General features: G+C 47.8%; 1 protein-coding gene across 8 annotated transcripts in view; it reads right to left on the bottom strand.

The window, feature by feature from the left end:
• LIMK2 (LIM domain kinase 2) overlaps positions 1-15,730 on the bottom strand; it is a 65,410-nt gene that overhangs the window by 22,518 nt on the left and 27,162 nt on the right. The window contains exons 2-3 of one of the 8 annotated variants that reach the window (XM_064272464.1): positions 10,827-10,989; positions 8,398-10,016 (exon numbers count right to left, since the gene is read on the bottom strand). The exons of 5 other annotated variants lie outside the window; for them this stretch is intronic. In XM_064272464.1, coding sequence (XP_064128534.1) covers positions 8,398-8,450 — 53 coding nt within the window. In that variant the 5' untranslated portion in view covers positions 8,451-10,016; positions 10,827-10,989. Of the gene's footprint in view, positions 1-593; positions 640-8,397; positions 10,990-15,730 lie in introns of all 8 variants that reach the window. 2 more of the 8 variants (XM_064272463.1, XM_064272465.1) reach the window with 2 other exon arrangements.

A 15,730-nucleotide genomic window follows, 5' to 3' on the forward strand; every position in this document is an offset into this window, starting at 1 on the left:
CTTAGTATGGCAGGATGGGTATGGATAGGAAGTACATAGAATTGTGCAGTAGGAACCACATATAGAAGGCTGAGGGCAGACCCTGAACATGCAGCCCGAACTCCTCTCAAAGTAAAAGGCACATAGATTAGCTCTGAATTGGAAGACAGACCTGGGTTCAAGTTCTAGAAGCTACGTGCCCTTGGACAAGCCCTTTCTGGGTTTGGTTTTCCCACCTGTGAAATGATGAGATTAGACTATACCCCAGATGCTCTCGACTCTGAATAGTTACATTTTTCCCACCCACTCCAAGCTGCCTTCCCCCTCCTTCTCCCAGCACCCAGTTCCCATCCATCAAGCTTTCTCTACCAAGTCCAGCCGATACTGATTTCCTGACTCTTAAGCCTAACATCGAAGGTCCTTCACTCTCTGGGCTCACATATCTCTCCAGTTTGAGTTTCTAGCCTTCTCCAACCTGCACTTTACACTTGATTCAGGTAAGGTCTGATTTTGCTATGGCCAAGAACTGTATCACACTTTCTTTTCTGCAGAGTCATTCACTACTTGTCTCTGATGGTTCCATGCATCTAGAACTCTCCACATAATAGACTTACTGGTGGCAGAAACCATGTCACACGTGTCCACCATGTCTGCTAAGATCTAAAAAAAAAAAAAAAAATCTGAGACTTGAATTAGGCTGACGGCTCTCCTCCCAGCCAGGATCCCAGGGCACACCAAGACCAGAGCAGAAAACACCAATATCTTAGTTTCTGGCTCCCGACTGCTCTGAAGTCAAGTAAGTCCCTTTTCTTTGCCTGTTGAATTTCTACTCAACCTTCAGGCCGGGCTCAAATGTCAGGCTCTTTGGAAGGCCTTTACTGCCTGTCCTGCTACTTTTACTCTCTCAACTACCTCACGCTCACATAGAGAAGATCAATCCCGAGAAAGAAAACACTTCACAGCCCTAAAGAACAGACTCTAATTGGCTGTGAAATTTGCTCAAGGCTACACAGAAGACAGGGGACAAAGCCAGGTCTAGAAAGGTTCTAAGTCATGGATATTTTAAAATCTTTCATCCATACTTAAAAGTTGGGATGTTTCACATCAAAATTTGGATTTTTCATCATGAGAAATACTAATGTGGCAAAAACTGGCAGTAGGTGAGCTGCAGTGGCCTTTTAGATGAGGAATGTACTTTCTGATTTGCCACAGTCCTCACAATTCCCAATCATCTCCCTGACACCAAGACCACATGTCCGTTGTGATCTACCACTGTGCTTATTCTCCCCATAATAAGTAATTTTTCTGTAACCATATCTCTACCAGAAGTAGAAAAACTAAAGATAAACCCAGAGGGCCATTTGGTTTGTTGTCCTATCCTTCCTACTCCCCTCTTAGGTTACCTGTCTAGCTGTTGAGACAATCTGGGTTTGTAACCTCTGGAACAAAAGCAAGAGCACAGGCTTTGGAATCAGATGATCCGAAGTTCAAATCTCAGCACCAGTGCTTACCACTTGAGTGACCTCAGACTACTTACCACCTAAGTAACTTTGGGCAAGCTGCTTCGCCTCTCATTTGTGAAAGGGCAATACCACCACATACTTTTCGGGGGTGGTAGTGAGGGTTACACGTAGTTCTGAATGACTGTGAGGTACCTAACAGAGGGCCAGCACTAGAAGTAAGGGTTTCCTTTTTCTTCCTGCCTCTGACTTAAAGCTCCTGGGTAGGAACAGTGTCCCATTTACTCTTAGTTGACTCAGCACCTAGCAAAATGGCCTGGCAGAGGACCCTTGTAAGCAAATGTCTCCCAACTGCAAATGGCAGGAATGGCAAGATCTAGCAGAGGGAGGACAGGGTCCTGTGGCTCTTGGTCACCAGGCCCTGCCCTTCTCCTGTCTGCAATGGAGAAAAGCTGGTGCAGACATATTTGCACCCCACTGCAGGCCTGAGCCCTGTTACACTCTCACAATGGTATGTGCGCCGCAGGGCACCGGAGCACCAGAACTTGTCCTCCTTTCCATTGCCAATAAATATCCTGCTTTTGTTTGCTACAAGTAGCCCTGGCCAGGCCTAGGACTGGGGGAAGGGAGAGCAACGAGTGCAGGCATGCAGAAGACAGTCACAGCAGCCTGCTGGGAGAGCACCTGGCTGGAGAGCGACATCACCAACACGCACATCTGTGACAATAAATGCCTTTGAAGCGCAGGGCCAGCTACATGGCCAAAGTCTTCAGCCGCAGGTGCCTTTGAGGAACAGGAAGGAGAACAGCCTTCTGTTCTGGCTGTGGGTCCCCAAGCCCTGTTTTGCCCCAGGACACAAGCAGGGTCTTAGAAGAAGTTGCCACGGAAGACGTAAGAGTCCTAGCTTGGCTATTAACAACAGCTGTTACTTGAATGACATATTCCAGGCACAGTATGAAGTGTCTTACTTATATTATCTCTAAGCCTGACCACAACCCTGCAAGATGCTAGCATCATCCGTTTCACAGGCTACAGGACTGAAACCACTGCCAAGACACTTTTGCAAAGCTGCCCAATACATCTGTGACTGAGCTGGAACCTGAGCCGTTTCCACTCTATTACATCGCTTGGGTGATAAGCACATCTCCCTAGGCTGGGCCTCAGTGTTTTCTTCTGTGAAAAGGAGGCTGGAGCCCTGGAAACTTGAATGCCTTTTAGTGTTAACACTTCCTGTAGCATCTCCTTAAGCCTAAGTACTGACTACTAATGGCACAATTAATTCTTTTCCTTCATTTATTCTATAGTACTCTGCTCTGCAGCAGTCTTTGCCCTTTTAAGAAAGGAATCCAAAATACACTGGAAATAGAAGGTGCTACTCAAAAAGGTCCCACCTCAGATTCTCAAAGGCCACAGCCACACTATAGCCTTCCCAAAGCCAAGGCTCTTTTCTGGTTTTCAGCTTTTGAAGGTTTCAAGTGAAAGTCAAAATCTACCCTGGCTGCAGGCCCAAGGCATCAGTCACCAACCACACTGCTGAGGAACCAGAGTGAACAAAGCTGAAACCCTCCAGCCAGAGATCACCTGGAGGTCCATATATGCTAAGGCTGTGCCTATGGACGACCTCTAAAAACTCCTCTCCGAAAACATTATAGGGTAAACCAAACCCTGTGGTCAGGTCAGTTCAGTGGGCCAATTCAGACCCAAACTGAGGCCTTTTGGGTCAGCAGAAAAAACACAGGCTAAAAAAAAAAAAAAAAAAAAGATAATCAGTTGAGATTCTCACAAATAACTCTCAAGACCTGGGTCCTTCTTTACAATTTACTACCTGTATCACCTTACACCAGTTACTTCCTGACTCTGAGGCTCGGTTTCTTCATTTGTCAACTGGTAATGGTAAAATTTCATGAGTCTATGAGAATTAAATTATGTACAAATGCCTTGCCCACAGCAGGTGCCCAGTTAAGTGTTCATTTTCCCCCTCCCACTCTTTAATTTAGAAACACCAAGGGCAAATGTAAAAAGACCCCTTTCCCTCCCAACACGGGCAGATAAACCAACCAGTAAGCAAGGTACACAGAGACTAACTTACTACTCTGTAGTGAACAATTTCACATGAGTTTCACCACATCAAAGATATGGTCCTACTTCTTGGCCTGGAATCAAACCAATTTCTGTAGGGAAATAAACCAAACCAAACCAAAACCCATTGCCATCAAGTTGATTCTGACTCATAGCGACCCTACAGGACAGGGTAGAACTGCCCCCTACAGTTTCCAAGGGTGTAATCTTTCTGGAAGCAGACTGCAACATTATAGGGAGATAAGGAAGGTCCTAAAATGAATTATTTATCTAATCAATGAAAAATCAAAGGGTTCTTCAGCATAGGTGAAGGGAAGGACAACACACAACACAGGGGAAGCCAGCACAACTGAACCAAAGCAAAAGCTAAGAAGTTTCCTGAACACAACCAAACACTTTGTGGGACAGAGTAGCTGGGGCTGGGGACTGGGGACCACAGTTTCAGGGGACATCTAGGTCAACTGGCATAACAAAGCTTATTTAGAAAATACTCTGTATCCCACTTTGGTGTGTGGCATCTGTGATCTTAAAAGCTTTCGAACAGCCATCTAAAATGCATCAATTGGTCCCAACCCATTTGGGGCAGAGAATGAACAAATGAGCAAGCCCAAGAGACAAAAGGTCCACGTAAGCTACAGACTCCATCACCCTGAGACCAGAAGAACCAGATGGTGCCCGGCTACCCACCAATGACCACTCTGACAGGGAACACAACAGAGAGTCCCTGACGGCGTGGGAGAAAAGCCTGGAGCAGAACTCAAATTCAAGTAAAAAGACCAGACTTATGATCTGACAGAGACTGGAGGACCCCCAAAACTATGGCCCCCAGATGCTCTGTTAACCCAGAACTAAAACCATTCCCGAAGCCAACTCTTCAGACGAGGATTAGACTTGACTATAAAACAAAAAATAATACTTGTGAAAAGTGTGCGTTGTAGCTCAGTTAAACACAAGACCAAATGGCTCCTGTCTGGAGGCAGGATGAGAAGGCAGGAAGGAACAGGAACTGGCTGAATGGACACAAGACACCGGGGTGGAAAGGGGGGTGTGCTGTCACATTGTAGGGACTGCAACTAATGTCACATAACAATGTGTGTATAAATTTTTGTATGGGAAATTAACGTGAGCTGTCAACTTTCACCTAAAGCACAACTGAAAAAAAAAAAACTTTCTTGGATCAAGTAGACACATGAAACTATGTTGGCATCTCCCATCTGGAGGGGAGATGAGAGGGCAGAAGGGGTCAGAAGCTGGCCGAATGGACACAAAAAGAGAGTGGAGGGAAGCAGTGTGCTGTCTCATTAGGGGGAGAGGAATTAGGAGTATATAGCAATGTGTATATAAATTTCTATACGAGAGACTGATTTGATTTGTAAACTTTCACTTAAAACACAATAAAAATTTTTAAAAACTGAGAAAAGTACAATAAAAGCATACAGCTCAAAAAAAAAAAAAAAACCAAAAAACTGATTCTAATCAATTCCTATCAGCTAGGAATTAGCTACTGTGCATCTAGGGTGCGCAGGAACAAACAGGCACAATGCTGTGCTGGGTGAAGCCAAGTGAGATAAAATAGGCTAGGCCTCACTCACATCCAAATTCTTCCGCCCAGTGTTTATAGGTAAATTCTCAACCTCATGGGGTAGGTAAGAAAATCAAACAGCCACTCTTACAGATTTATACACTCTAAAGAACAAGCCCTCCCATGTCCTGGTGAAGGGCTGGCTAGACGATCACACTTGGCCTCCTGCATGAGTAAGCGGTCCCGGAAAAGCTTCTGACCTCTGAGCAGTCTCTTGTCTCTGAGCTCTGACTGGGCTGAATGGGAAAATTTGCAGCCCCTTCCGCCACAGTCCAAGAACCCTATGACCGGGATGCCAACTCTCCCTTGAGGTCCAGAGGGACAGATATGACAGAGGCCTAGACACCCTGGTCCATCAGAGTTCAGCCTTTTACCACCAAAGATCCCTTTATTACTCCTTTCTTGCAGACCCTGTAGACTGAAAGTTTGTCAACTAAGCTCTAATTATTACGGAATAATAATTTTTTTTTATGTTGTTAACCTGTTGAGAAAAATTAACCAAACACATAACTAGCCTCTGATCAATAAGAAATAAATGTTACCAGAGTAAGGTGATTCAGTTCCAACCAAAAGCCAGAAGTCTGTTATTCCAAGTAATTTGTGCAGTTTACTGCGGTTAAAGGTAGGACCTCCGCGATTCCGGAAAAAAAATGGGAAAGAGCCTGCGTGCTTCCAAGGAGCCACAAGAACTGCTAAGCAGGAAACCATTCACCTGATCCAAAACCCTTCATTTTTCAGATGAAAAGCATCCCAGAGGACCTAAGTCAGCTGCCAAAGATACTGCTAAACTGGACAGGGTTCAGAGTAATTTCTCCCTTTACACATGGGTTGCTTGAGAATACAAACATGAACCTGTTTTCTTCAAGAGATAATATGCAAAGCAAGCTTGTTAAATCAATGTTGGACATCAAGGAAAATTCAATAAAAAGAAAAATCCTTTAAAAAGGTCAAATAAAAAGTCACTACCTAATTCACCTCAATTGAAACTTTCTTCTTCCCTGGGAGCACTGCTGTAACTATAACACACCCCCATGCTGATGGCCCTGGGAGGCAGGCATGAAGCACGAGGCAGAAGGAAACCCTGTACAGAGTGTGGCCTGTCAGGCAGGAGTATATAGGGCACAGAAATTAGCTTCTTCATTCTCTGCTTCCTATTCCCTCCCTCACACGATGTCACGCCTGACGGTGGAATTTGGTTGAGTCACTTTCTTCGGAATCACAGCCCCAAAACTCCTGTGGACTTTCTACTCCCCTAGAGGCCTGGGGTCAAGGACTTGTTCCACAGCTCAGAAGTCTAGCACCTACATTTTGCAGAGGAGGAAACTGAGGCCCAGGGAGGGAAGAGGCACCTGGTCACAGGGGTGCCCTTGAGGACGGCCCCCAATAGAGGAGGGGGCTCTTGGCTTTCTGACCAGGCAGTGACAGTGGTGAATGACTAGACTGATACCTGGGAGAACAGTGGTTCTGTGTGGTGGGGGGAGGGGGGCAGGGGACGCTGAGCCTTGTGCTGCTGGCTCTCTCTTCAGAAGTGGCTTCAGGAATGTGGCCACTCATTTAGGGGAGGGGAGAGGGTCTATAGTCAGTCAGTCAGTCCCCTCCTGAGTCCAGCTGGGCAAACAGAGCTGGGGGGAGGGGAGGTTGTCAGGTTCCCCACAGGGGCTATGGTAGAACGTGACAAAGGACAGCCAGAACTGGGTGCCATTGGTGGCCCAGCCCTCAAAGGTTCAAGTTGCTCTGGCTCCTAAGTTGTATGTTGCCCCCAAAGAAAATGGGCACAACATTCCTGGCTCCCAAGGGAACAACCCCTCTCTGAAGCTGCCTTTCCAGGATTAACAGTAAGCAGGATTAATGTGAGGCTCTGGCCTAGACCAGTGGCTCCCTACCTCAACACTTGGCATCTTGACTCGACCTAGTAAAACCTGCCTCCTAAACTTAAGATCAATTCCTGCTGGCTCTTTAGAAAAGAATCCCTGCCCTCCCTTCAACACACCAGGGCAAACTGTGGCGGCCCTCTTTCTATTCTCTCTGCTGGGAGGGCAACACCGCTGAGGGAGATGTAGAAGAGGGAGGTGCAGCTCCCCCACAGGAGGGTGAGAGAAACTCAGAAAGACTGAAAAACCTAGCCATGTTAGTTATCCAAGTTGAAGCCAGTTGCCTCACCAGTAAAATGGGAAGAGATTAAAGGATAAAGCGCCTAGCAGGATGCCTGGTAGTCAACATCAAGGACCAGTTCTCTTCTCCCTTTCCCCAATCCAGACATCTCCCACCACTCTACCAGCATCTAGTAACTCAGTGAAACCGTGGTGTTTTGCTCTTCTGCTCTGCCTTTGCCTAGGACACCTGACTAGTAGCCCAGCATTTAGATCTAGGCATGGGGCTAGGTTGGGGAAGCCAGAAGGAAAAACCAGGACCACTGGTGAGGGGGAGGCACCCCTATTAATAGGCTGTTCCCTAAGAATGAAAAGAAGCCCCACCCCAGCCAGGAATGGCTCCATTAAGAAGGGACCCCGAGGGCCAGAAACTCCCTGGGGGAGTTTCTATGAAGGTGGGGTGGGGCAAACAGCTAAGAAAGGTAGGTCAGAGGTCAAGGGAAAAGTTTCCTCACCTCCCTCTGAGAAGCCCCACAGAAAGGGCCTCAGGGACACTCTGGCCTGGGGGGCTGAGGAGGGGTGGGGGCGAATTGCTCAGTTCTGGAAGCACTTGGCCAGGCCTTTCCCCAGCAATTGTACTCACCTGGGCATTCAGAAGCCCTTCAACCCAGAGCAAATGTGCCTGCTGCTAAGGGAACAAACGTTTATAGCATGCCTACTGTGTGTCAGGCTGCCCACACCCAGGCCTTACTAGCATCCACACTGTTTGGCAAAACCTGTTCATCCTGCTTGTTGGGACAAATTCCTAGGCAGGCGGCATGGCCTGCAGGTAAGACGTGTGGGAGCTGGAAGAACAGCACTCTATTTGTGTTCTTCACCCGGAAGCAGTACTACCAGCTGCAGGCCGGGGTCAGCAGCATCTTTTGGAGGCTCTTCAGTGTGTCTGGGCCTGCGGAGAGCCAGGACTACCAGGACTACCGGGGCCACTGCCTCCTGGAGATATCCCTCACCTCACCGTTCCCAGGACCCTGCTAGAAGCCCTTTGTCAGGCCACCTTGGTTTGGGAACAGCCTCTCCTGGCTTCTGCCCAGCAGACCCAATGGTTGAGGAGTGAGTGAAGGCTGTGAAGCAGACTCAGGAGGGCCTCTGCCCTCCCTTCAAGAGCAGGGGCCAGGAAAGGGGGAGGGGAACATAGAGCCCAACTCACCGAAAGGGGTCTTTGGAGGTGAAGTACGCTGGAACGGACAAGTAACTCCCCATCTTCTTCCCACACCAGATCAACAGACTCAACTGCAAACCCGTCTGGGAGTGCCTCAGGCCAGCTGCACACGGCCACCATGACAGGCCTGGGGCTCCTGGCACCTCTGGCTGCGGGCGGGCTGCCCAGTGCTCACCTCTCCCTTTGGAGCAGCATGAGGACTCTGGGCCACTCGCCCCCCGGCAGATGCCCGCAGGAGCTCATGGCTGGGACGGCTCCTTTCCAGTTCTTGGCAGCCTGGCTACGCATAAGCAGGCATTCCTGGGCAGGGGCCGGTGACTAGCTCAGAAGTGCTGCTGTCAAGTGAGCTTTCTTCTCCAGTCCCACCCCTGAGGGAGGGAGGGAGGAAGAGGAGGGGCTCCTCGCGGAACCGAGGTGTGTGGTTGGAGCAGCTATTAGGAAACAGACCTTGCAGGCAAGGGGTGGAGCTGGGCTGGAGGGAGGCTGCAGGCAGGCGCCGCAGACAATGACCAGACTGGCTGAGCTTCCATCCCTGAGCTCACAGACAGGCAGGGCAGAAGACATGGGGAGCACAGTTGCCCCCAAATGTCCCCCGCCTGACAAACAGCCCAAAGGACAGTAACTCTGCTCGGAGGTGGGGAAAAAAGCGCAAGACTCCAGCTCCAGGCTGAGCCACACCCCCAGAAGGGGGGGCCTCCTGGGCAAGAGAGGCAGGTCCAGAGGCGCTCTGGGCTCCTGGCTCCCCGCTGACACCTGCCCTGTCCTGCCACTAGGTCCCCATTCATTCCTTCCCTCTGCCTGGCCTGGGATAGCCCCAGGAGCCGGCCAAAGAGGTTAACACTTCCACTTCAGGGCAGGGCCCAATGCAGATGAGAAAACAAGGCCCAGAGTTTTAAATGACACCTGACATTACTCCGTGTGCCAAGTATTGTACATGTACCCTTATTTCTCTAAGGCAGGAATTATTCCCACTGTATAAATGCGGACAGTGAGGTACAGAGAGATCAGGTAACGTACCTAGTGTCAAAGAACTAGTCAGTAGCAGGGGCTGGGATTTAAACTTCATCCGTGGGACTCCACCGCTTACAGCCCTGGGCTTCATTCTGCCTCTTAAAGAGGAGACAACTTACCCAAAGCTCTTCTGCAAGTACGAGAGTGCGCAGGGACTGGAGTCCAGGTCACCTGTTACCTCTCATTCATTCATTCCCAGAATGCAATCCATCGGTCCCAGTGGGCAGTGGAGCCTTTTTCACTATGTCCATGGTAACCATGCTTCTCAAAATGAAAAACAGGGCATGATGGTGGGTAAGGCCTGGGGTGCCTCTGGGGATGCTAGGCCTAGTACCTGGACTGGGGACTCACCTGAAGAACCCAGCTGTGGGGACAACCAGACCAGAGCCCACCATAGGGAAACCCCATGCCCCTGCCCAGAGGCCCAAGATAGGGAAAGCATGACTGTGGAGAAGACCAGGCAGGCCCAAGACCTCACTCTCTCCTACCAGGCAGCACTCCTCTCCAGCATCTCTTAATTGTGAACCACTGCAGAAAGTCTGTGGCAAAGGTGGTGGCTGGGTTTACAAGGGAGTCTTTTCCCATTCTTCCACTAACTGGGTGTAGAGACAACAATGAAGGTAAAATGATTTGGTTTGCACCCTGTTAATAAGCTAACATCTACTGAGCACTTAATATGTTCCAGGCCTCGTGTTAAGTGCTCTGCATTTGTTATCTATTATACTTAATTTGCCAACCAATGGAGTTGGTGCTATCATTCCCCGTTCAACTGATGAAGAAACAGAGGCTTAGAGGGGTTAAGTCACTAGTCTAAGGACAAATAGGTGGTAAGTGGTGGAGCTGGGTTTCAAACCCAGTTAAGTCTGACTCTACAGCGGGGGTTAGGGTACTTTCTGTAAAGGGCCATATAGCAAATATTTATGCTTTGCAGGCAGTACGGCGTCTAAGCTATTCGACTCTGCATTGTAGCACAAAAGGAGCCATGGCTGTATTCCAATAAAACTTTATTTATGGACACTGAAATCTGAAATTCATCTAATTTTCATGTGTCACAATTATTCTCCTCCTTTTCCCCCAAGGATTTAAAAACGTAAAACTCACAGGCCCTATGAAAACAGGTGACAGCCATAGTTTGACGACCCTTGCTCTAGAACCAAAGCACTCAGCCACTCTGTTTCACTGCCTCTTAAAGTGAAGAACAGCTTTTGGCATCTGTGTAGAACTCAGTCAGCCCTATCGACTGCCACAATACCCTCACACAGACATCCACACTGGTCTGAGCACTCAGCCTGTGCCAGACACACGTATGGATGAATTTTAAGGCACACAACCATATTCAGTAGAACTTTGATTTCCCCCTCTTGGCAGAAGAAGGAATCGAGGCACAGAGAGGTTAAATCACTTGCCTGAGGTCAGCAAGCTGCTAAGTGAGAGATGGATCCAGGAATCAAATGCAGGCTGTCTATACTAGGCTCTACCACACTATGCTGGAGGCCAGCCTGGCCCAGAGCCAGACTGTCTGGGTTTAAGTGTGACAATCCACTGCACGTACAGCCCTTGGCACAGAGTCTGGAACACATTAAAGGTTGATAAATGTTGGCTGTTAATATCATTAAGACTATTGTTACTAGATTATGGACTAACTATGTGGCCTTCAGCAAGTTTCTGCCTCTGTCTGGGCCTTGGTTAGGTCTCTAAATACCTTCCAACTTCAACATTTTTCAGCCCTATGAGGCCACAGAGGGCTCCCTGTTTTCCTTGGATCTCAAGTGAGTTTAAACCCCTTGAGCTGGCCCTGAGGGCATCAGGATCCTGGCCTGGGGGCCCACACAAGAGCCAGAAAGGAAGTGAGTGGGTTGGGGTAGGGGGGATAAAACTCAGGATACTGCAAAGGCTGCCCAGCTGGAGAGGAGGGAGTGCTCTTTCTCCCAGCAGGCCAACCACTTCTCACCAAAAATCTATTAAGTTCCCCTGTAATTTGATCAGGTAAGAAGGGGGCCCCAAATTAAGTCTGGAACTAGCAAATTATCTGCTAATTGTACCCTCTGATTTCCATCTCATGAACAGAGTGCAGATGGAAGAAAACGCAAGCCACAAAGAGACCAGGGCCAGGGAGCACATGAGCTTAACTCCTCTTGACATTTCACACAGCTCCACTGGAACAGTGGTGGCGCCGCAGTGAGTTGGTGTCTAGGAATGCATGCAGGAGGCTGCAAGCGTCCTCCTCTCCCCACACAAAGGACTCAGTGGGTGGGTGGGTGGGGAACTTGTGAGAGGACTTCCCCATGCCATGAAAACTGCCTCCCCCTGGAAGAGGGGTGGCTTTCTCCCCACGTTGTGACCTGAAGTGGAAGCTCCTCCCAGGTAGAATCTGTCCGACCCCGTAAGTCCAGATTTCAGGAGGAACCTCTGAAGGTTTGACCACCAGATGTGATAAGCTGCTCGCTGCTCAGACCCAAATGTGTGGTTCTTCAGGGCCAACTTCCAAGAGCCAGAACCAGCAGAATTTGGAGGCAAAAGGTCACATTGGAGGCTCTATCCCCTTCCTGCCCTTGGAGATGGGCCTGGGTGGTCAGCTGCTCTTCTAGGTCCCAGAGCAGCTGGCAGGGTATTCAGCAATTACTGTGGCTCTGGCCCTGGACTGGCAGTTATGATAGAACAAGATGGCAGGAGAGGTGCTAATCTCCTGCACATTTCACAAATTGGAAACCTGGTGGGAGCTGAGCAAACTGACCCTCAGAATCAGCTGTGACAGCAGCCTTTAAGGTGTCTGCAGGAGGCTAAAGAACAGGCTTCAAGGTCCACAGCCCTAGGTGCATGCTCTAGTGAGGAGTGGTGAATGAATACCCTACCTCTCCTTGGAGGAAGGTTCTGGACAATTAATCTGAAGCCCATGGAACTGTGTTCATGTGGGGCCCTTTATGGGCCAGGAGGACTCCAACCAAGATAAAGTGAGCATGGCCACGCCCACCTACCAAGCATTTTTCCTTCATCTGCTCCCTCCCTCTTCCAACTCACCTTCCCCACTATAGCACACAGTCATCTTTCTGAAATAAGGGTCCCAGCATTCCACTGCCAGAAATTTCACCTAGAGAAATATTCCTACAAATGTGCGAAGATGTGTTCAAGGATGCTCAGCGATCTGTGTGTCCATCAATTAAACCCCCCCCCCAAAAAAAAAACCCAACCCATTGCTGTTGAGTTGATTCCGACTCATAGCAACCTTAAAGGGACAGAGTAGAACTGCCCCGTAGGGATTCCAACGAACACCTGGTGGATTCGAACTGCCGACATTTTGCTTAACCACCAGGGTTTCCTCAAGTCTAATTAAAAAACCAAACCAAACCCACTGCCATCAAGTTGATTCCGACTTATAGTGACCCTACAGAACAGAGTAGAACTGGCCCAGGGAGTTTCTAAGGAGCGCCTGGGGATTTGAACTGCCGACCTTTTGGTTAGCAGCTGCAGCACTTAACCACTACGCCATTACTACTGAATCCTCGGTACCAACTCCTTTTTCTAATTGCTCACTATCCCATCATCTGCTGAGAATTTTATGAAGTAGTAAAGTCAAAAGGATTATACATTTACTCTTTCCAGGATCTCTTTTTCCTCCTTTCTGAAAACTCCATTTTTACTTGACTAATAGATCCCAGCACCTGGAACAGCATCAGGTATATAGCAGGTATGGAATGATCCTTACATGTGTGGGCACATTAACTGCGAAAATACAGTATATATACTTACCACAATTTTTTTTTTTAAAAGCAAAAAACAAAGCTGTAGGTATGGTGTAATGTCAGCATGTTTATTTGAAAAATACATAATAAAAAATACATATACACTAACTAAAAAAAAACTGCTAACTGAATTAATTCCAGAGCCTGTGCTCTTGATCTCTCTGCCAAATGAGATAACACACGGAAAGCAGTCAGCATAGTGCCTGGCACATTGTAACCTGTCAATAAACAAAAGCAATTATCCTTTAAAACAAAACAAAAAAAAAGTTACTAATAGTTCCGTCACTGTACCAACATGGTTTTTCCCCTCCTTTGTTCAGTATCTTGGGAAATAATTTCTCTGGTCTGAAAACCTGTACCTATCACATGACTAGGTACCCACATACATCTGGGGTTTCAGTTCCCCTTGTCCTAGTTTCAAGTACATGAGCTGTAAAACAGGGATTGGACTCAATCTCTAAGGATCTCTCTTTCCAGACACCAAATTTTATGCTTTTCTCTTTCCACAATTACTGATTCCAGTGAGCGCCAAGGACTGTCTTTTGTCTGGCATTTGTTAACACTGCACCACATTCCAGAAGTACTGGACACTCACCTCCCACTCGAGAAAGCATTGACTAAGTGAGTTCTGTGAGCCTGACACTAAGCTGGGCCTGCTCACATTTAGTTCTTACAACTCTGTGAGGCCAGGACTGTCGTCTTGTTACATATGAGGGAACTAAAGCTTTGGAGAGGAGAAGGTGGTGTTCAAGGTCACAGGACTAGGAGGTGGAAGAGCTGGGAGATAAACCCGTCTTTGGACTCCAGGTCCAAGATCCTGTAAGCTGCCTCAAGTAACTACATCTTACACCTGTTATTTGACGTACAAAGAACTCTGGTTGCGCAGTGGTTAAGCACTCAGCTGCTAACCAAAGGGTCAGCAGTTTGAAGCCGCCAGCCACTCCACAGGAGAAAGATAGGGCAGTCTGCTTCTGTAAAGATTACAGCCTTGGAAATTCTATGGGGCATTTCTACTCTGTCCTATAGTGTGGTTATGAGTCAGAATCGACTTGACGGCAACGGGTGTATATATATACATACACATATATTTTTAAGTTGATTTGGTGTTTCTGAAAGTATGGTCTAAGGAACAGTGGCATCAGATTCCCCTGGGATTCTTGTTGAAAACGATCAGAATAAAGAGAAACAGGACCAAGAATCTGCATTTTCAACAAGCCCCAGTATTCCTGATGCACTCCGAAGTTTGAAAACCAAGGCTTTACTCTTCCCAAGTGCTTTTTCACTTGATTCCATTTTCTCTTACACTAACCCAGAAAGGTAGACAGGGTAGATCGCTATTAGCCCCTCTTACACACAAGGCAGTGAAGGCGCAGAAAGGTTGTTCACCTTCTTATTCTGGATGCGGCTTAACAAGTAAATGTTTGGTTGTTGACTTTTTTTAAAGCCTTGGCTCCCTGGGGACTTTAACCCTTCCTGGCACTGTTCTTACACATCCATAACTCCCCGTGGTAGCTGCCTCTCTCTTTTCCTCAGTGACATTGTAGTAGTGCCCAGGGTACTAGAGAGAAAGGTAGCTCCAGAATATAGCGTCATCCCATAAAAAGGCCACCTCTGGTACTGAAACATACATTTTAAACATACACGAGGGATGACATTAGCCAACTTTAGAAATAGTTGGTGCTGCTGTCAGGAGCTAGTGCTATTGATGGAAGTGGAAAGGAGCAGCCCTGAATCAAATCGAGATCACTGCAGGGCACCCTCAGGAAGGCTTGGTCGGACACTGATGGGCACAAAGAAGACCCAGATCCCAGCCTGGCATGAGGTACTTGTTATTGTTAGGTGCCGCTGAGTTGGGTCCGACTCATGGCGACCCTCTGTACAACAGAATGAAACACTGCCCAGTCCTGTGCCACCCTCACAATCGTTGTTATGCTTGAGCCTATTGCTGCAGCCATGGTGTCAATCCATCTTGTTGAGGGTCTCTTCTTTTTCGATGACCCTTTATTTTACCAAGCATGATGTCCTTCTCTAGGGACTGATCCCTCCTGACAACATGTCCAAAGTATGTGAGACACAGTCGTGCCATCCTTGCTTCTAAGGAGCATTCTGGTTATACTTCATTCTTTTGGCAGTCCGTGGCATATTCAGTCTTCTTCACCAACACCACAATTTGAAGGCGTCAATTCTTCTTCAGTCCTCCTCAATCACTGTTCAGATTTCACATGCGTATCACGCAACTGAAAACGCCATGGCTTGGGTCAGGCGCACCTTAGTCTTCAAGGTGACATCTTCGCTTTTCAACACTTTAAAAAGGTCTTTTGCAGCAGATTTGCCCAATGCAATGCATCTTTTTAGTTCTCGACTGCTGTTCCATGGGTGTTAATTGTGGATTCAACTAAAATGAAGTCCTTGACAACTTCAATCTTTTCTCCGTTCATCGTGATGCTGCTTACTGGTCCAGTTGTCAGGATTTTTGTTTTCTTTATGTTGAGGTGTAATCCATACTGAAGGCTGTGGTCTTTGATCTTCATCAGTAAGTGCTTTAAGTCCTCCGCACTTTCAGCAAGCAA

The sequence above is a fragment of the Loxodonta africana genome, chromosome 19 (assembly GCF_030014295.1).
Source record: "Loxodonta africana isolate mLoxAfr1 chromosome 19, mLoxAfr1.hap2, whole genome shotgun sequence".
In the NCBI taxonomy this organism is placed as follows: domain Eukaryota; kingdom Metazoa; phylum Chordata; class Mammalia; order Proboscidea; family Elephantidae; genus Loxodonta; species Loxodonta africana.